At 29.9% G+C, this 21467-nt stretch overlaps 1 protein-coding gene and 1 non-coding gene across 3 annotated transcripts; one reads left to right on the top strand and one right to left on the bottom strand.

The window, feature by feature from the left end:
• Positions 1–3069: 3069 nt before the first annotated feature.
• LOC109790543 (uncharacterized) lies at positions 3070–5600 on the bottom strand. Of its 2 annotated transcripts, none has more exons than XR_002238945.3 (2): positions 3242–5600; positions 3070–3143 (listed from the first exon to the last, which is right to left on the bottom strand). XR_002238945.3 is itself a non-coding variant. In XM_020349728.3 (2 exons), the coding sequence occupies exon 2, from the start codon at positions 4965–4967 to the stop codon at positions 3405–3407; it is 1563 nt and encodes a 520-aa protein (XP_020205317.1). In that variant the 5' UTR covers positions 4968–4984; positions 5080–5600; the 3' UTR covers positions 3070–3404. The 2 variants fall into 2 exon arrangements, 1 of the variants encoding a protein (XP_020205317.1); XM_020349728.3 differs by having other exon boundaries at positions 3070–4984; positions 5080–5600.
• Positions 5601–13914: 8314 nt separating this feature from the next.
• Positions 13915–14022, top strand: LOC114915250 (U6 spliceosomal RNA). The gene has a single exon (XR_003803197.1). It is a non-coding gene; the product is annotated as a U6 spliceosomal RNA (small nuclear RNA).
• Positions 14023–21467: the final 7445 nt, after the last annotated feature.

The following is a 21467-nucleotide window of genomic DNA, read 5'->3' as shown; positions in this document are numbered from 1 at the left end:
TAAATTCAAAATAAAATAAAAATTACATAAATCTTAAGTAAATTATAAAATAAAGTAAATAATCACATATTATTAAACTTTGCAAGGATGAGGACAGGTACGGGACATGTAAGTATTATCTATCCCTATCCTCGTCTCTAATTTAATAAATCAAATGTTACTTGTACTCATCCTCTATCAAAATAGATATTTTTCATTAAAGTCAAAACTAACTCGAGCATTACTCATAAAAGTTTATTTATCATCCCTTTGTTTAGATCCAGTTGTAGTTGAAGATGAAAAATTAAAAAAAAACTAATTTAATTGATTTATGTTAATTCTCAAATTGATCATGTAAAATTGAACCAATGTATTAATACCATTAAAGAAGGAGTATGTAAATGAAAACGACCTTAATGATAAAGTTTTGATGAACACCAAATACAAGACTCCATATTCTGTTTGTTTTAGAACTTCCTAAGATCTCCTAACTTGTCAAGCTTGGCTCAAATAACTTTTAATTCACGGTTGAAAAACTTTTAAAAACTTTTTGAATACTTCTTTTAAAGAAAAACAATTCTCAAGTACTTGTAGTAATCCACGACCAAAGTATGCACTTGAATGATACACCTTGCAGCATCATATTAAAAATTGTCAAGACTTAGCTTCGCAACATATTAAAAAATGACTTCCTTAAAAATGGTTTAATTAGTTGTATGCATTGAGAGAAAACTATTAAACAATTCAACGTTGATTCAAGAAGAAATAAATTTAGTATTATAAAAGAACATATAGTTTTATGTTGAATAATCTTTTTTCTTAAAATATAAGTTTGTAATATTTCACTCTAGCCCCAGTACAAAAAAGTTGGACTCCATCAAGAGATCTAGCTTTGATTAAATAGTGTGCGTGAGTTATTATAAATTTTTTTTGTTAATCAAATTAATTTTTATAGAAAAAAAAAAAAACAAATCTTGGTTCTATCTCTATGTTAGTTGGAGTAAAGTGTAACATTAAAGATTAAAAGTATAAAAAAAAAATGATAGTTGCTCCTTTATTAATTAAAATTCCTCAAACTTTTTTCTGCTATCTCCATGATGTATATATAAACACCTAATTCCGACACTGTTAAAGGAGCATTATTCAGAAACCAGTGAGCATGCTTTGATAACACCAAGGACAATATTCTTCCTTCCACAATTAACATATAGACCAAGGCTTGTTGGAAAAGGTTGACAGTGAAAATGAAAGAAAAATAATAAAAATGGAAACACACACATTCCTTGTATACTCACACCTTATCTGCATCCTGAAAAGCAAGAATATCCCTTGTGACTTTTTCTTCCATGAGACATTAACATTGAGATAATGCTTTTTTCTACAAATGGGGTACTCACACATGCTCCACTCACCTTATATCAGCACTCAAAAATGTTCCAATAAGAGAGAATCAGTTGTTGTGATCCCAAATCCAAACCACACTGTTGATAACTTGAGTCAATTAATTGCCAAAGCAATTTGTCTTTCTGATTTGTGAATTTGTGATTCCCCTCTTGAAGGGGCCGGCCAGAGCAATCTCAACATTCACTGTACACATTTTTGTCTTAACAAGAACTAAGTCAGAAAAGTTGGTTGTTTAGCATTTACTTTTATGAGTAATAGAGACAACACTTGTCCTTGTTCACTAACCATGATGACTCAGAGTCACTGTGATGACCTACATATTGAATTAAGCATTGATGATTTTCACTTCCAATTTCACAAAGCAATACTTGTGACGTCTATGTACCCTTTTATTTTTATCTTCTTTTCCCCGTTTTTTATTTCAAACTACCCACAAAAATAGACTAATGTTTATACCACCCAAAATGTACCCATGTAAAAATTTCTATGAAATTTATTTCCTTGATTCCTCATTTAATTGGATATTTTAATTACGGGAGTTGGGTCTAGTGAAAAAGGCTAGTTTAGTCTCCTCAATGTGATGAACAATCAAACAAAGTGTTAACATTTAGTATCTGATTGAATTTAGAACATGGTTGTTTGTGTGAAACCAAAATAGTATAAGAAATCATAGGCCGTCTCTAAATTACTCATCAATCTATTTGCACAAATTAAGGCACCCCTTGTGTGGTTCATTCCCCCGCAATGATTCCACATACCATAGGAGCATATAATTCTGTTGATATACGGGTTTGATTCTTCTTGAGTGCCTATGGATTCTACCTTATTGAGCCCACATGTGACCAAGAGCTAGTAAAATACAAAGTGGTCCTCCCATACGCCCCAAGACTAAAAGAATTGAAAACATAGGCAACAAAATATAAAGGAACCGGCATGACGAAAAAGGCATACAAATTCTCATGCCATTAAGATACATGTGTTAGAAAGGTGTACATGGAGCAATTATATGCTTTACTACCTTTAACTAGTAGGCGACCTTACAACCACCTCAACCCACAAATTTTGATCTTGAATAATAAAGAAGCTTGTTTTGTTTCCTCACAGTTCTACAAAGTAATTATTCCTAGTCAAATCTTCAACCTAAAGAATGATCCAACAACAACCACTTGATCTTTTTCTTTGGCTAAGGAATAGGACTAGTTAAACAAAAAATTTGGTGAGAAAACTACTTAGCCTCCCCTTACGACTTCACCTTCCAAAACGCCGCACATATCACGGACATAACGGGTTGACCACAGTGCTCAATTCTATGCAAAAGTAACTACTTGTGCACGAGACGTTCCTGTGTTTAAAAATTAAAATTGTTTTTATTTAACTTTTAAGAAAACCATTAGCCTTGGGAATGCTTCACCAAGGACAATTTTTCATTTTCAACCACTTTGATAAACATTAAAGGTGTTGGTCCCTGATCTTTCTTAAGAACAACACATAGCTAAAAAGCAAGTTTTGGTCACAGTTGGAGAGAGAAAACTAGGATCCTTGCTCCTCAATCATGCCCCCCAAAAAGACAAGTCACAGATTGCAAATAGGAACCAAGAATTGGAGTACCCTTGGTTCAAAATGAATTACCTATTTTTTTGTTTCAGTACATTCCATAGGAGGATGAAAAATTGGAAGACCCCAACATTAGAAGACAAAAATTCATTGAACCAACTAACATTTGCAAGGAAAAGAACATGATTCCAAGATTATAGTTGTACCTGATAAAGCAAGTAAAAAAAAATAAGAAAGAAAAAATCAGTTGAGAAACTAGTAAATTCTCATGCTGCTGCTCCATAAACATGAAAAGAAAGACTACCTCCTGCCAAATAATGGATCTAAGGCCTTAGGAACAAAAATCAATTACCAACTTGTCTATACATTGTCATTGCTTTCATCATATGGGATAAAGACAAGACATTTTCAGAATTCCAGACATTGAGCTACCTCAACAGAAGATGATGCAAAGGCTCCAATTTTCCCTATTCATCAACAGGTGCTGGTAGATTGAGATCAATGAGGCAAGGAACATTAGGAGCACCTGGCCTTATCACCAGTGCGTTCTCCTCAGAGCCTCCAACAAAATGGGATCTTTTGTGACCCCCCAAGGCTTGGCCTGACCTGAAAATCTTGTTGCAAATTGGGCACTCATGTGCCTTGCTTTTCTTTGTCTTCAACTTCTTCTTCCCCTTTTGACCACTAATGTTCCTGTTGTGAGCCTTTGGAGCAGGATAAGAATCAGTGTCTGTGCTGCTCTCATCACTCTCATAAGCTGAATCATCAGAACCATTGTCCCTTTCACTAGTCAAGCACTCATACTTGTTGTTCCCACCATTCGTATAACCATTCCCCATCTTCCTGCTAGAAACCCCACCTAAATTTTGATCATAGTTGGATTTCTTGAACTTCTTTGAACCAAATTTCCTTGCTGCAGCAACATCTTCTCCATCATTCTCCCAATCCTCCAAAGCAAATTTCTTGAATTCAGTGCTCCTGCTTCTTCCTCTGCTCAGCACCTTCCTGGATTCAACATCATACTCCTCAAACCCAGACAAGTACCCCACTTTGGAAGACTTAACCTCATTCCTGAAAAACCCATCATTTGAATCATCCGAGTCAACCTTCTTAGGACCATATCTAAAGTACCCAGAATCTGAATTATCAGAATCATAGCAAATCTCAGCAGACTTAAACTTCATGTCCTCGTGCTTGTACTTGTGATCCACCTCCAGCTCCAGCTTCTTTTTCTCTTCCACAAACTCATAAGCACTAGACATAGAATTCTTACCATTACCAGTACTATTCATCATCATAGTAACCTTGGTTTCAAGAGAAGATGACTTAGCCTCCAGAACAACCGAGTTGTTATCAGAAGACTCTGTGACCAAAGCAAAACGACCCTTATGGCAAGAATCCTTATACAACATCATCAAACACCTAGCCACCTCTTCCTGCTCCTGCTCAACCTCTGACACAGAAGAAGATTGAGACTGGTTGTTATTGTTGTTGCTGTTGCTAAGGGTCTTGAACCTCATTCTCCTGGACCTCCTTGGAGCAGAAGTTTCGGTATCAGATTGACTATCCATAACCAATTTCTGCTTCTCAGTAAACCCCTCAAACCGGTTCTTGTCCTTTTCAGAGTGACAAGCCATGTGACCGCAAAGAGCCTTCAATGATGGAAACCCTTTTCCACATTCTTTGCAGAACTTGTCAAGCTGTTGCTGCTGCTGCAAAGTGGCATTGGAATGCACAAACCTCGTGGTCTTCTTGGGATTCTCTCTGAGGCCATAAATGATGTTGTTGTTACTGCTCCCACCACCATCAAGTTCAGACCCCAAATCCCTCTTCCTCTTTCTCCCACCATCAAACCTGAACATGGCACCACCAACATTGTTCTTCTTTTCATTGCCTTGAACCGAACGAGAATGAGAATGAGAGTGCTCACTCATCATGTGAGTCCTGATGTGGCCTCCAAGAGACTTTCCACAAGGGAACCTCTTGCTGCAATACTTGCACACAAACTTCCTCTCCTCATACGACATCATTAGTAGTAGAAGTAGTACTAGCAATGAATAATGAAACCGATCCGAATATTATATATAACCCACGCGACAAAACAAACACAAGATCAGCAAAGCAAAACTTTTTGACACTTACCTCAAAATCCGCTATGCACATTCCATGATCATGTGAAGACACAAACGGTTGAAGAGAGAGAGAGAAGTGAGTTATGAGGGAAGGGACAAATTCAGATCAAGTTCAGAAAAACAGATCACGAAGCTTCTTGCTTTTTAACCAGGTGATGATCAGAGGAGAATCAAAGCATTCAGATGTGACAGTTCCATAAGTACAACAAAGATCAGACCCACAAAGAAAAGGCACAACAACACAACAAGAGACCCCTTAATTCGCGTTTCCCAAGCAAACAAAATTAATGGGAATCAAAAAAATCGAATTTTTAGAGATGGGTTGTTGTTTTCATTGCTAGTACTGAAGAAGAAGAAGAAGAAGCACTAACCATGACTATTTTTTTTTTCTCTCTCTCTCTATATATCTTCTTGGTTCTCTCTTGTTGGTGGCGTTGTAGTTGGAGGAGAATTCCATGCATGGATGAAAAATAAAATAGAGTAAAAGGGTAGTTTTAATTATTAAAAAAAAAAAAAAAAAAAAAAAGAGCATAGGGGGCAAGGAATGATAGGAAGCACGTGTACTCGGTTGAGCACAGTTCGGTGGTTGTTTGGACGGCCAAGATTTAAGGGCGTTTGAGGATCTCTAGGCGTGCGGGGTGTACCAGATATGGCAAACCAAAATCCGAAACACCCAAACAATGCCTTAAATTGTCTTGCTTCTAAGCTCACACAAGTGAAAGGTCAGAATCTCCAACCGTTATTGTTTCAGCTCCTTCACTCCCCCCATTGTTGAAAACGATACATTTAATCGCATTTATTCGATTTTATTCATTCTACCATTCTGCTTTTAATATACCCTCTTTCTTCCCTATATTTTTCCACACTCTTTGTGGTCATCTTCATCATCTTTTTTTTTTTATATATATATATTTATTTTCACATAATTATAAAACAAGTGAAAATTTCGTATTCAATCTTAACCGTGTGCAATGATTCTTTAGAGTAACAACAACAAATAATATAGTGATCTGATCTAATGTGCTGAAAATATCTGTGTCAGAAAAAAAAAATTCTACTTTATTATAATTTTAACCATGATTTTGTAATTAACAATTCTAAACCAAATTCTTTTTATTGGGTGTTAAATATGGAGTTATATCCCATATTTTGGTAGTTAATAAAATATTTGGAAGAGACGCATGGAATATGGATTTTAACATATTTATATACTATGCATATCATCTTTTACTGGATTGATTATGCTCATTCCCGTGAGGTCTATTTGATGACTTACTCATATGAGAATATATTCTTTTTAATAATAATTATATTCCCGAATTGTGATCTTACCAAATTAATTTATCATTATCCAAGATTTCTATCTATGTATAATAGAGATAAAATTTTGAAAATCTGAACTTGTAAAGTATGTGCTGGTCTTTATCTAAATGCTAAATGTTAATTGAACAGTGGAAAAAATAAAAGAATCAAAGGATTGGAATCATTTCATTTCCCTGTTTCGGCCCACGGTATTTTTTGTTACTAATTATCATCACTATATGAGTTGAAGACATAGAGCAGAGACAACGTTGCAGCACTCATTTCATGACCTAAATTAATTTACATGGATATGCATGTGCGTATGTGAAAACAAGAAAGTGTTGATGGTTCATGTGGCAGTGTTAGTGAACAATGTTGGATGAGAATATGCCAAATGTTTGACAGACGCATGGCACTCCGAATTTGTATAACTTCCTTTGGATCAAGTCAAACACTGTTGAACAGATGTACATTGCTTGTTACAACATGCTACTTTGATTCTTGTTCCTATTTTGGTGCATGGCACCACTAATTGGCCTTCATTTTCTACACCGACACACTCTAAGGAGGTTGCATTGGTTACTGATTCTGGTTAATACATTAAACTTTACCTACGTTTAAGCAGTGTTTCACTCCGACTTTTTTCTTAAAAGGAAATTTTTTTTGAATAAACATGTTTAATTAAACAGGTTATAAAAATTAAACAATTTTTTCAAAAAAATATATATGAAAAAATGACTATGGTAACATATAAGAAAACGAAGTTACAAACTACTATGTTTGTTTCTATAAATAAGACCTAATTACTTAATTCACCAAAATTATGAAAAATACTATTTTCATTTTTATTTTTAATACTTATTTGTTCCTTTATATAAGATTCAAATCGTAGTGTTTGATATGTATAGTTAGTTTTACACTAAGATATATCACTAATTAAAATATATTTACTCAACAAACTCTCTAAAATATATGTATTTTAATTAGTTAGGAGCATAAGCAATATTAATTATAAAAAAGAATTAGTATAAAACACCCGTCATAATTAGTTAAGAGATGTAACTAATGAATATTAAGTAAGATAGAAAAGTAGTATAATAGTAGTTTTAAAAAAAATATATAAATAGAATAAATTTATTATTATCAATTAAATTAACTTTTTTTTTCTTTCTAAATCTTGATAAATTAGATATTTGATCTTATATATAAGAACAAGAACAGAAACCGTAATTAATTTAGTTGCAATAAATTTGTCTTATTTATATATTTTTTTTTCTTTCTAAAACTACTCTTATTTTTCTTTCATAATTATTAGTACTCATATATCTTAAAATCAATTGGAATCAATTGGAATGCATGTTTTATATTATTTCTCTCTTCCAATTAATATTCATTTTTCTTTTAATCAATTTGAATGCATAATTTAAAAATACTAATTAAATTATATTTAGATGAATAGTTTAAAAAATATCTAATCAATTTTTAATTAAATTCTAATTACAAAATAGAGTGAAGTTGGTCTTAAAAAAAAAAGAGTGAAGTTGATTTATTTAGGAAGAAATGGAATTTATTACCCTTTCCATCGAAGTGATATGGAGTTAGGTTAGGAAGTAGCACATTTGTTTGAATTCTTTTGATGGAAGCTTTAGCCTTTATGTACGTAGATTAGCTACAAGAAGTTTTAGGAACAATTACTCTTTATTTTTGAAGTAATATTTATTTTAAATTTAAACTTCAAAATAATTTTTAAATATACAAATGTTAAGTCAAATATTGCCGCATATGACTATAGGGTCAAGAAGTTCTGAAACAACTAAACTTATTAATGTCATTTTGGTCCAACCAACTGCACATTAAATTTCATTAATAGACGTATGATAATTAGTGGACTTAGAGTTCAAGTTATGAGTACGTAGATGTGTTATATAATTGGAAAGAGACACTCAAAATCACTATTCCACCCTGACACTCACAATAATATACTGTTTCTAGGGCAGAATTAATAAATGTATAATTTTAATAAAAATATATTTTGGTAGAAGATTACATATTTAACTATAAAAAATTGTATCGATTATTTTCTATACTAATTCAATCAATTTAATTTACTTCTTTTATTGAAATTCCATTTGAACAATTCTCAAAACATATATGAAATTGTATTCAGTTATATATATATATATATATATATATTTGAATCCTAAAAGTTGAAAACTTTGAATAAGGATAGATTGAAAAATATAAGTTTAATCTTCATGCATTCTTAATATAAAATATTTTTACATTATCGATCACTAAAAGTCATAATAAGTATAAATTTTATGTCTTGTTTTGTAAAATTTAATATATATATATACATATATATATATATATATATATATATGGTGATTTTTTTTTATTTGATGACAATGTAATATAAGAAATAGTTATTGTATCTTGAAAATATCTTAAGTTTTAACAGTATTGTAATATTGAAGATCTTGGTGTTTTTTTTTTAATTAATGATGAGAAGTGAAAACAAAAGAAATTCGTAGTGTGTTAAATTATAAGAAAAGATGACATTCCTTTTCAAATTCATGGATATTACTCTATGATATTATTGACAATATCGTTTGAACCAACAACATGCTATTTTTTTTTTCGTAAACTTGAAACAAGATTGTTTTATATCATGAATAGACCCAATTATAACAATGTCATGCCCGCACTTATTTAAAAATTATATTAAATAATAGTGATTAAAACGGATGAAATCCCTTAAAAAAAACGGATGAAATCTGAAAATAAAGAGAAAAAACTATATATATATAATAGACCGAGTATAGGATGAATACTAATTCTCAAAAAAGTTATTTGAATTTTTTTTATCATTAGTCTGTACATATTTTATACCAATTACATAGTGAAAATAAAAAGCTTTCAAGTATTATTACAATTTTTTTATATTATCATTTAAGTTTCATTGTCTTTAATATTTTAAAAGCAATTGTACGTGTCTATTGACAATAGAATCCTATATTTGAACTCAATACACACATTGTTGAAATGCAAGCAAAGTTCCACATCGTTCAAACAAGAGGATGGTCATATGTTTATATACACATAAATGTCTTCATTGGTTGAGAGCCTTTATCTATTCATTCGTGTATTTGAGATAATTGCAACGTACAAGACATATTCCCCTACCCAGAAGATGTACGAGAGCCAAAGATGCAAAAAAAACTTATGGAAAATTAATAAACATGAATATCATATTGAAGGGTAATTTTAAACACAAATGAAATATTAAAAATATAAAATTGAAAATAATTAATGGATAAAAGATTATTTATTGATAATAGAGATATAATAGAAAATATAAACCAAAATTATTTTAATTCATTTTCATGATATATCATATGGATCGTGTGAGACCCCATTCCTATTTTCTTCTTCTCTCTCAACTTTCTCCTTCACTCTCTTCTTCTTCCCCATTCACTCTCACTTTGCTTGATTTTCTCTCTTTGCCTTTGGCCTCAATTCTCTGATGCTTGGTGGCTGTAGGTGCTAGCTGAGAGTGAGCCGATTCTCTTCTTCCGTGTGCCTTTCCTCAAGCTTGTTCTTCTTTTCCGTTCAAGCTTCTTCTTCTCTTCCTGCTGTCCCGGAGCTCGAATTTCTTCTCACCGATGTAAGGGAAGCTAGGTTTTTGCTAGATTGGTTGGAAATGAGTTCTAAACTCATGTGTGGTTGATTTCTTGAAGATTGATTGGCTGTGTTTGAAGAAAATGTGTTTTCCGGGGTTTCGAGGTTTTGGTGAAAATTTGGGGATTTTGATGTGTTTATGGTTGCATGTTGGAAATGATTTGGTTTTCATGTTGTTGGATGAAAATGTGGTTATTTTGATGGTTTGCATGTGCTTGGGCTGTTGGAATTTTGTAGGTTTGGGGAAAATTTTTGAACTTGGAGAGTTGCTGCTTGGTAGCACACCGGGCACAGTTCTTGGCGTCGGGTGCGTGACCATCAGAGGGCCCTATCGGTCAAGCCCGCCAGGTGCAAGGTTGTGTGCGTCGGGCGAGCTTGAGGATGGATGCCTCTAGATGGCTCACGCCGAGCGTGGTTGGACAACGCTGGGCGAGTTATCAGTCAGTGACTCACCTTTTGGGGTTCTGGTGTGGCGTCAGGCGTGACTATGTCTCGCCAGGCGTGGAGACTCCTTGGGAGTCTTTTCCAGGGGTGGCGCCGAGCGCAATTGGTATTGTGCCGGTCGTGAGACCTTGGGGAGGTCTTTGCCTTCCCTGCGCCGAAAGCGAGTTTAGCATGTCGGGCGTGTGAGACTCTTTGAAGTCTCTGCCTCCTAGCACGCCAGGTGCAATTGGAATTGCGCCGAGCGCGTTTGAGCCTTGGAGCTCTCTAGTTGGGCCACGCCGGGCGCAACCATGAGTGCGCCGGGCGCAAATGTGTGTTTCTTTAATATGTTGTTTTAAGCTGAAATTGATGAATATTATTGAGCTGAGTGATGATTTTGATGTGCTATGAGATGTTTATGCTGAATTATGATATTTAAGCTGTATTGTTGTAAAAGTTGAGTTGTGCTGTATGCTGTTATTCCTGCTATGCTGTGTTGTGTTGCATGCTGATATAAACTGTTGTAGGCCGTAAGGCTGAGCTGTTATAGGCTGTAAGGCTGAGCTGTTGTAGGTCATAAGGCTGAGCTGTTGTAGGAGATCTCTGAGCTGATTTGCGTGACGACACATTGTTTGTTTAATGTTTCTTTGTTGAATGATGTGAGCTGTATATTGATGTGTTGTGTGCTAATCTTGCTGAACTAGATTGATGTGCTGATAAGTTGTAGCTGTTTATAATTCATGTATTTATATATACATATGCTGATTCTTTTCACTAGCTTACCTTTGTTATTTCCATGTAGTTCGTACTACAATGATCATACTGTGTATAGAAGTAGAGCAGGGATAGGTCGATGTGTTGAGGCAGATCTGCAGCTGGCAGATGAAGCTAGTGTTTGATGTTTTTGGGCTACTTAGTGTAGCAATGTATTTTGGCTGTATCTTGTATTACTTTTCAGCCCCAAGCTAGACATATGTGTATATATTCTATTTTATATATGTATGTTCTATTCTGTATAGTGTTGTTTGCTGTGTGACGGCCAGGCGGGTCGTTACAGATCGAAAACCAAAAAATTAATAATAAAAAATATTTATTTTTCACATGCACAAAATAAAAAGCATTATATATGTGGTAGAATAATCTAAATAATAAAATATTTTTGGTAACATGTCTAGGAAATAAATTTTGTATTTAATTAACATATTACAAAATTTAAAATTTAGATTTTTTTTATAAAAATGTTGGATGTAACTTTGTCAGTAAAATAAATATATTTAAGCATACAAGTATATATATATATATATATATATATATATATACTAAAAAGTTTTTTTTATTATATATATATATATATAATTAATATGTCATTTGATTCCTGAAATTTTTCAGAATTTTTAATTAAGTTTTTGAACTAAAAAAATATATAATAAGTATTTTACAATTTATTTAATAATTACATATAACTTTTAATAATCACACAAAATATCATGAGAGAGATTCATTATTCTCTATTTTCTAACAGAGACACATAGTCTTTTCTTCTCACTAGTAATAAATAAATAATATAATGATGTTATTATTTTGTATACATACAAAGAGAGAAAATGAATCATGTTTGTTCATTCTCCTTTTATTTTGTTCATTACATTTTTATATTATATATGCCTAAAAGATTTACTCTCTCATTGTTAATGTTTTTACAAATCGTTTCTTTAATTGAATTGAATTAGCCAAGCAGACCGAAAATTGGTGGATTGACCAAAACGATTGACTCATCAAATTGGAAAAGTAATTAAACTGAATCAAATCGGACAATTTTTGCAAAAACTGATGATGACCCAATCCAAATCACAAACTATGTTACCAATTCTTTTATCAAAAATTATGATAACGATATTATTTTTAATTTTTTTAATATAAATTAGTTTCACCAATTCAACAAGCTAGTGATCCTCTAGTTCAATTATTAAACAATTAATCTACTATATAAATGGGTTTAATGATTTTTGATTTATATAACATCGATAAAAAAAATATTAAAGGATCAATGATATGTATTGCTGTTGAGATTGCAACTCTTATAAATTAATGCAAGTTATCTTGTTTGATTGGCTAATGCAGAAAGTGATGCCTTTGCTAACTACACTAATGTATGTGATATCCAATAAAAAGTTCCATGGTGTTGAAAAGCGTAAACTAATTTCACTCAATTTTATAATGATCCATTGCTGGCATTCCCACAGTATATTAAGCATGTCTGCTTCCTCTTTCTCTCTCTCTCTCTCCTCAAAGCACAATCATGCCAAAGGAAGAGGAAAGAGTTAAGTAATAAATCACTCAATAAAAGTATAATAATATTCCACAACTTGTGCATCGGCTCTATATATTGATGATGTAATCGTGATAGAATCGGGATCATTGTCGAAAATTGTCTCACATTTTACCTCGTGATTTTGTATCTTTTTTAATGAAGAAAAATGTTAGTAATATACGTTTTATAATCTTTTTAATAATTATGATATAGATATAAAATATTTATCGTTGGAAAGTAATAATTAATCTCTAAAAGTTGTAAGTACATATAATATGGGTATTCTCTTTCTAATATAATCTATTTCATATTTAAAATTATGATTTAAAAATTTGATTATATAGAGGCACAAATTTATAATACTTAAATCAATAGTTGTTGATGTTTTACACTTCTTTGAACATATTTTATTTGATTATTTAGTTAAAATTTGATAGATCTCACACTTTATTGAAATACAATTTCATAATTTTATAATTTTTAATAAATTTTATTCAATTAATAAAAATATGTATTCAAGATCTTAAATTTGAAGCTTATAAATAGATAAAAGACACAATTAAAGTGACAGATCTCATATGATTAACCACAATCAATACAATTGATATGGGTACATCCCGTGATTAAAATAAATAACCATTTTAATAAGAGAATCCAATATCTTATAAATTCCATTGACATGAGTCCCTTAATTAGATTCTAACAAATTGCACACCTTAACTACTTCAATTTTCAAATAGGGCCTGTAAAGATTTTTCTCTTATAATACTCAAAGTAACAAAGTAATTATATTTTATGGTGTATCAATCCCCTTAATCTTCCTTTCAATAAACTCAAATGCAACTTCATCTCCATAGTCGTGAATAAAAGATAGTGAATAAATGCAACTCATGGTAGAGTGGAAAGAGGTCAATCTTGGAGAGTCAACTTGTTCACCTCAGAGAATCCTAATTGGCCAAGAGTAGCAAAGCATGTGATGTAGCATCATGATCAATGCATGCCGTGCAAAGATGTATACATGAAAACAAGGGTCATGCTTCATTTTCTTCTTTAAGACCTCCCACATAAAGTGTAGAAGGTACTTTTCTTTTTCCCCCCTTTCCATTAGTTAACCAAATAACTTATGTACATTACTTTCAAGATCATCTGATAAGATTAGAACAATACATAGAAGATTAGCATGACTTTTGCATGATGAGGATGACATACACAAATTGAGAAATGGTCTAAATTTTTGCTCCTCTCACATACTTTTAAAGAGGGACATATGTGTGCAAATGTTTTGGCAAAGCATAGAGCATCACATTAAGGAGAGTTCGAGGTTTTGACTGTTGAGCCTATACTTTTCTAGACACTCTTTTGTTTGTTAATTCTATTGGGTTGCCCCATCTGAGGGTTTAATTGGGGTCTATTTTTGTTTTTTCTCCCTTTATCTATTTATGTATAAAAAAAATTAATTTATGTACAAGTAGACCCAAAGAAAAGAGACAAGGGATGATTATAAATTGGATCGCACTCCTTAAAGTAATCTAGTTATCATTAAAATTAAACTTGGATTGTGTATGAAAATAAAGAAAATGCATGAAAAGGATCTCCACTCTTTATTTATAATATACACATTCAATAATGGAAATAGAAAAATATAAATAATCATAATTAATTGTATTTTCACTTGCACTATTGGGGAGAAATTATTAGATGGTGATTAGTTTCTACATTAAAAAAAATAAATATTATTAATTTTTATTTCTACATTAAAATAAATAAATAGCTTAATTGTTTCACGGTCTTTAACTGCCTCATAATTTCTTCCTTCCAAAATCGTGAACAAGTCAAGGACCAATTTTGATGGGTGTTAAAAGTGGTCGAAATCGATGAACTAGTTAGCTTAGGCTATACAAATGTAAGTTTGAGTTTACTTTAATCGACCAATCGATATGAATTTTTATTACTCCAAAGCATGTTGGCATTTTGATGAGTTAGGTCAACCCAATTGACACACAAATAAAAATATAAATGACAAAATTATAAATGATAAATTTAATAGTACATGCATTGTTAATATTCATTTCAAGGTTAATATTTATACATATTGAGTTTTGTTTCTCCGATGTGATAAAAGATATAATTAAAAAAATATAGTAAAAGTATCTTCATTTACAATCTATAATTCTTACTATTAAATTTATTATTCAAATATTAAGTTATCACTAATGTAAAAATTAGTTTTAAAATTGAGATTTTAAGATCGGTTAAAAGGTGACCGATCTTAAAAGTGACGCGATAACAATTTTGTAAATAATGTGAACATTTTTAAGATTGATTAAAAGTTATGTCTGACACAACTTTTAAGATCGGTTACAAAAAAACCGATCTTAAAAGTTGTATCAGACATAACTTTTCAGATCGGTCATAAAATAACCGATCTTAAAAGTATTTTTAAGATCAGTTATTTTATGACCGATTTTAAAAGTGTTACTTTTAAAATCGGTTATTTAAGAACCGATTTTATATGTAGTATATCTAGGTAACATTCTCATGTTCTTCTTGTGTCTCTAGTTTCGTGGTTGGTTTATTTTGGGTAAATTTTGAATCTGGAACGGCCCGTTCTTTAATGAGAATGGCATGTTCTATAATGAGAATGACCCGTTCTGTAATCAAAACGGCCCGTTCTGCATTACTTTTAACTCATGACAAACTATACTGGAACGACCTATTCCAAACTACAATTTTAGGCCTTTTTAACAACCTGGAATGACCTGTTCCAGTTTTGGAACGGCCCGTTCCAGTTTAATTTTTACAAAGCCAAGACTTTTAAGATCGGTTATAAAATAACCGATCTTAAAAGTTGACTTTTAAAATTGACTCTTTTAAAATCGGTTAGGGAATCGATTTTAAAAGTTGAAAATAACCAATTTTAAAAGCTTTTTTTCCACTATCTCTTTTTTAAAGTCATAATATGAACACTATATTATATATAATATTATAGCATGAGATAGTGTTTTTTGAAAATTCTTATTTGATGTTAAATCTAGTTTAAAATTAATAAAATAAATAAATGTATATAATAAAAAAATTGTAGTAAATAAATTGTATAATTTATTATTTAAGTAGTGTATAACAATGTAAAAATAAAAAAGTGTATTTTTATATAAAAAAATACAAATTGTTCTTATCAAGATAAACTTAAACGAAGAGCTTATTTCATAAGATTGATCTTCAGTCTTCTCCTTCAAGGTTGAAATAAATCTCCTCGACTCCTTGTTTTGAAATAGTGTTGATACCTACAAAGGTATTCTAACAATCAAGCTAGTTTGGATGTCCGGTATAATCTCTCTTTTTCTTTATATATGCGTACCTCTTTTTTGTATTAACTACATCTGTTCATTTTCTTTACTTTTGTAATCGCGACAGTTACCATGTGTGTTAAGTCCACATGTTGACACATGAACTTGGTATATGAACTTATTATATCACCTTGACGATACAAATGTTTGATGTCATCAACATGACAATAACATAAAATATATGATTGAGCTTGCATCATCCAATGAAATAGGTATATAAGTGTATGACTGAGTTTACGTTGTCAGCGAGGTTAATACACAAACATATACCATTCATATCCTTTTTAATTCCAATTTTCTCATTTTTTAAGTACATAACTAATGTTATATTGTTTATTTTATATTGTAAATTTACATTTATTCGATAAAAATTGACTTATAAATTATATTCATTAAATAAAAATATATGTCAACTGATTAATCCGAACAAAATCAAGATATTGTTGATTGATTTGATTTAGTTTGGAATGTAAATTTCTTTATAAATTTCATCCAAACCAAATTAAATAAAATTAATTAATTTTAAAATTAATTTATCCAAAATTTGAAGCAAATCGATCCATAAATAAATACCTCCTATATGAAGACACGACTCAGTATTTTGATCATGTCATTGAATATGTGCCACGTAACATACCAGTTCATTAATTAACTGACAAGGTTAATATTCCACTAACATGACTTGTGGTGTAATAAAAATAAAAAATCTAAAGATTATTTTAATTATCATTTTTTTCATCTTAAAGATTATTATGACAACACTCACAAACTCAAAAACTGTATAAAATGGTATTTCACTCTTAAAAAAATATTCTACCGTCTCAGGGAAGAAAAGATCCACCACCTTGTGAGATGTGTATAATAGATAAAATTATGCAACTCAAAAGTATTGTATGGATATATCATAATGTACTCTTAGAAATTGATGGCCATTGAAGGGGTCACGAAGTTGCTTCAAGGATGGAATCCATGCAGGATTTGGTAAAGTACTGTAATATTCCTTTCTTATATTTATCATTTTCAAATTATCCCTGTCTACCTATTTATGCTAGTGTAGTACTAATTAATGTCTATATATGTTACATAGGTATGACAAACTTTTAGTAGATTATTTATTTATTTTAATTAAAGCATTAGTGTATATTTAAAAATATTATATTTTATACCTTTTAATTTTGTATATTAAATTTAATGACAATTATTTTTAATATTCATGCTTTATTTTTTTACTACATCAAAATTGTTATACAGTGACACACACCTTGTAGTGACACTATAGATATCACTAAAAATTACTTTTACCCACACAATAACTACAATATATGATGATATATTATTAAAAAGTGTGGGTATAGACTATAGTGACACACAAAATATGTTGTTAAATCTCATTCAAAATCAACAATAAAATTGTGTATAACTATATGTCTACATATATTGTACCTATAGTGACACTTTTTGTATGTCACTACATGTAACATTTTTTGTAGTGTTTTGTATATAAAATGATTTTAAAAGATTGATTTAGGCGTAACAAATTATATTCAAATTATATTATTCACGCTTTAATTAAATAAAAATACTATTGGAAAAGATTGGTTTACATTAAAAATCTATGAAATGAACTTAATTGGAAATGAATCTTACATGTAGACATTAAAAAACATGGAGAAAATAGTAAGAGGGTAGGAATGTAGGTGGCGTGTGTTGTGGGGTGTGGCACACAATTGGTAATGTAATTTAGGCGTAACAAAGGCGTATGCGTGTGTGATGATCCCACTATTATAGGATTCTCTTTCATAATTGTAATATAAATCAAGTAAAAACATTAAAATAAAAAAAAAAAAAGTCAAGTCAAGTGTGTTGTGAGTTTTAATTTTATAATTAATGTTTTGTATTAAATTTTATTAATTTAATAATTAAATTAAAAAAAATTTAATGTATAAATTAAGTTTATAAATTTTTAAAAATTAAAAATATGTGATGTTTTATTTCATTAATATAAATTGACAGATAATTATAAAAATATTTTATACATTGGTTTAAATTAATGAAGTAAAATATTAAATGATTTTCAAAATTTTAAGAAATTTGCAAATTTGATATATGTATTGTGAATTTTAAATTTAATGGTTGGATTGTTGAAATTTAATGTAGAGGTTACTGAATAAAATAAGCCTATGTAGACTTACTCTTAGAGAAAGTTTGATATGCGGAGTGTTTTTATATTCCTAGAAATCCTAAAATTGGAATCTTAGTTTTCTATGTTTGATAGTTATTTAAAAAATATATATCAAGAATGTAATTTTTCAATAATCATTTTTATCTCACTTTTCTACAAAAACATTTCCATGAGAGGATGATAATCTAACTTTCCCAAATTAGGAGAAAAGTATAATACATATAAAAAGATCATATTATCTTTTTTTAAAATATAAAATCTCTTTCTTTTTCTCTCACCTTTTATTTCTCTTTCATCCTCTTTTTCTTTATTTTTATCTCTATATTTAATTTATGTGAATTCTATATGAATATTTTTAATAATCTTTTATGAGTAACTAAATATATTTTAACTATTTTTAAAAAATTATGATTTCCAATATTTATAATTCCCAATAATCATGATTCTTGGGTATAAAAAATATTTTCCTTTAACATATATCTCCTTAAAATAAATAGATTTCTCTTCATATATATATATATATATATATATATATATATATATATATATTAAAGTTAAGAAAATATAAACATTGAGTTTTTGTCCATGACTCAACATCCCTAAAGAGAGTATAAATTATTAATAAGTTCCCATTTAAATGATACTATTTTAAACCTGTTTGAGTTTATTTATGTCGGTAAATGCTTATGATCCATTATTGTCTTTTACCAAAAGTATTTGAATAAATAAGTGATTTGGTTTTTGATATTGTATTTTCATATTAGTCTCCAAAATTTTAAAAAAATTATAAAAATTTATGAATTTTTAGAATTTTATTTTAAGTATACAAAATTAATCACTTTTCTTTTATATTGATTCCTAAATATTGGTTATTATTATCACTTAAATCCTTAGAATAGAGACTAAAGTAAAAGAAAAAAAAATAGTGTTTAATTTTAAAGACTTAAATAAAACTCTAAAAATGTTCAAAGAATTATTTAAATTTTTCTTAATTTCAAATATTAATGTGATAACAAAATACAATCTCAGAGAGTAAATAATTTACTCCAATTATTTTAGTCTTATTTAGAATAGCTTAATGACGTAATTTTTAAACTCAAATAAGCTGCCTCAGACTTAATTTCAAAACTTAGAAATTAGAAAGCAAAACAAATGAAAATAAATGGTTGCCAAAATTAAAATCCACTTAGATGCTAAATAATTTGTAATACTTTATGCTAAATTATCATCAAAAAATGACTCATAATAATTTATAGTATTTATAGTACGTAATATAAAAACTCTCCGAAATTCCGCCACGTGTCACCACCAGGTACTTTTAGACTTACCTTATTTTTTTCTTCCTTTACACACTTATTATCTATTATTTTCTCTCTCGTCTTTTTACTTTAACCATGTAAGACATGGATTTACTACTGTTCTAGTTTATACCGAATAATTCGTAATACTTTATATTAAATTAATATTTTAAAAGTATGCATGAAAAATCAAATGAACAACTTTTAACTGTCCAATTGTTGTTCTTAAAAAAAATATTTTTTTTTCCAAAAGTAAATGGCTTTGCGTAATGTGTTCTATGACAAAACCTTCTCTGATTCTATTAAGCAACTCCTTTTGTTGCTTTCATAAAAATCATAACCTTTTGAATCTTGATGGGTGCTTTCATCCGGTTTACTCCAAAGATGGATACTATTAAATAGTTCTAAATCATCGCATGTCTATCATTTTAGTCATTTCTATGTAACATGAATTTATGTCAAGCATAAAATAAAATTGATACTTATTATAAAGTTCAAAAGAAGAAAATTAAATTAAGTTAATAGGATAATATAAGAATATCTTATAATTTATAATTTTAATTCTCTAAATACTAGATAATCAAACTTATAAATCATTTATGTAACTAATAATGTATTTTTTTAACTTTTGGAAACATGAACGAAAATATCTCAATTTATGTTTATCTTTCCTATAACTTTTAAAGGTAAATTTTAGTGGTGGAGTGGTTATAGCCTTTTAATTTCTTAACAATGATACTTGACACCACCACCCTACCAATAGCTCCACACCATTTTCCTAACTGGTGGCAAATCTAACCCCTGACCACATTCAAAGTCATCACCATCATACTAACATTTATACTACATTATGAAAAACCCTTGCACCCCTTATTAGTCCAATCATTTTTTGCAAACATGGTATATCTCTCAACTCCAACCACTATAATTTCTCACATTAAACCCCAACCATCAACAATTCAACCATGGTTACAACCATCATTCTATGTACCCACTCCCATTGTCCAATACCCCCAACAACACCATCTAAATTTTTTGAATGCTCACCGTAGTCCCTTACTCCCATCACAAACCAAATCTTGTCTCTCATGTGAACCAACTACCAGGTCATTGATAAGTTCCATATTTGTTTTAACCTTATAGTGTAAATTGAAGTACTTGTCTTAATTTCTCTTGGCTCGAGCATGATTTAATCCAAATTTATCTTAATTTATAGAAAGTTAGCTTTAGTTTAAAACTTAAGCTTTAAAGATATTTACAAGTTTTTTTTTCTGTTATTTGTAGATGTGAAAGAAAAAGGTAAGAAACATTGAAAGAAACAAGTAAAAAGTTTGGTTATGCATCAAGATAGAAGAGGAAATTTGGCTAAGTATTGACGTTAAGCAAGAAATCTCATGTTTAGCACCAACTTTCTAGAGAGTTCATAAAGTTGATTCATTTTGTTATGTTAAATGTGAAATTTCACGCTTAACATCACAATTTCAAAGGTCAATTTTATTATTTTTTGTCTCACGTTAAACGTGTAATTTGAGATATTTTTTTCTTATATGATTTCATCTCTCATTTAGAATAGTGATCCTTTTTATAAGTTAGGTAATTCTTCTCATTTTAAGAACATCTATTTACTGACTTTGTATTATAACATTACAAGAGAAAAATAAATATATAAAATAAGTACAATATTTTTAATTCTAAACATCCTTAAAAAATAATATTATTCTATATTTAAATAATATCTTAAAATTTTGAGATTAAAAATTTGAATTGTCATCTCAACAACTCTTTCCTCTATTAAAATATTCGAATTCATTAACTTTTGTTGTCATGGATTTTCGTTACAACCATATTTGATGG

The sequence above is a fragment of the Cajanus cajan genome, chromosome 11 (assembly GCF_000230855.2).
Source record: "Cajanus cajan strain Asha chromosome 11, NIPB_CcT2T_4, whole genome shotgun sequence".
In the NCBI taxonomy this organism is placed as follows: Eukaryota; Viridiplantae; Streptophyta; class Magnoliopsida; order Fabales; family Fabaceae; genus Cajanus; species Cajanus cajan.
Note: the sequence above shows the minus strand (reverse complement) of the source record. Positions and strands in the feature narration are given on the sequence as shown.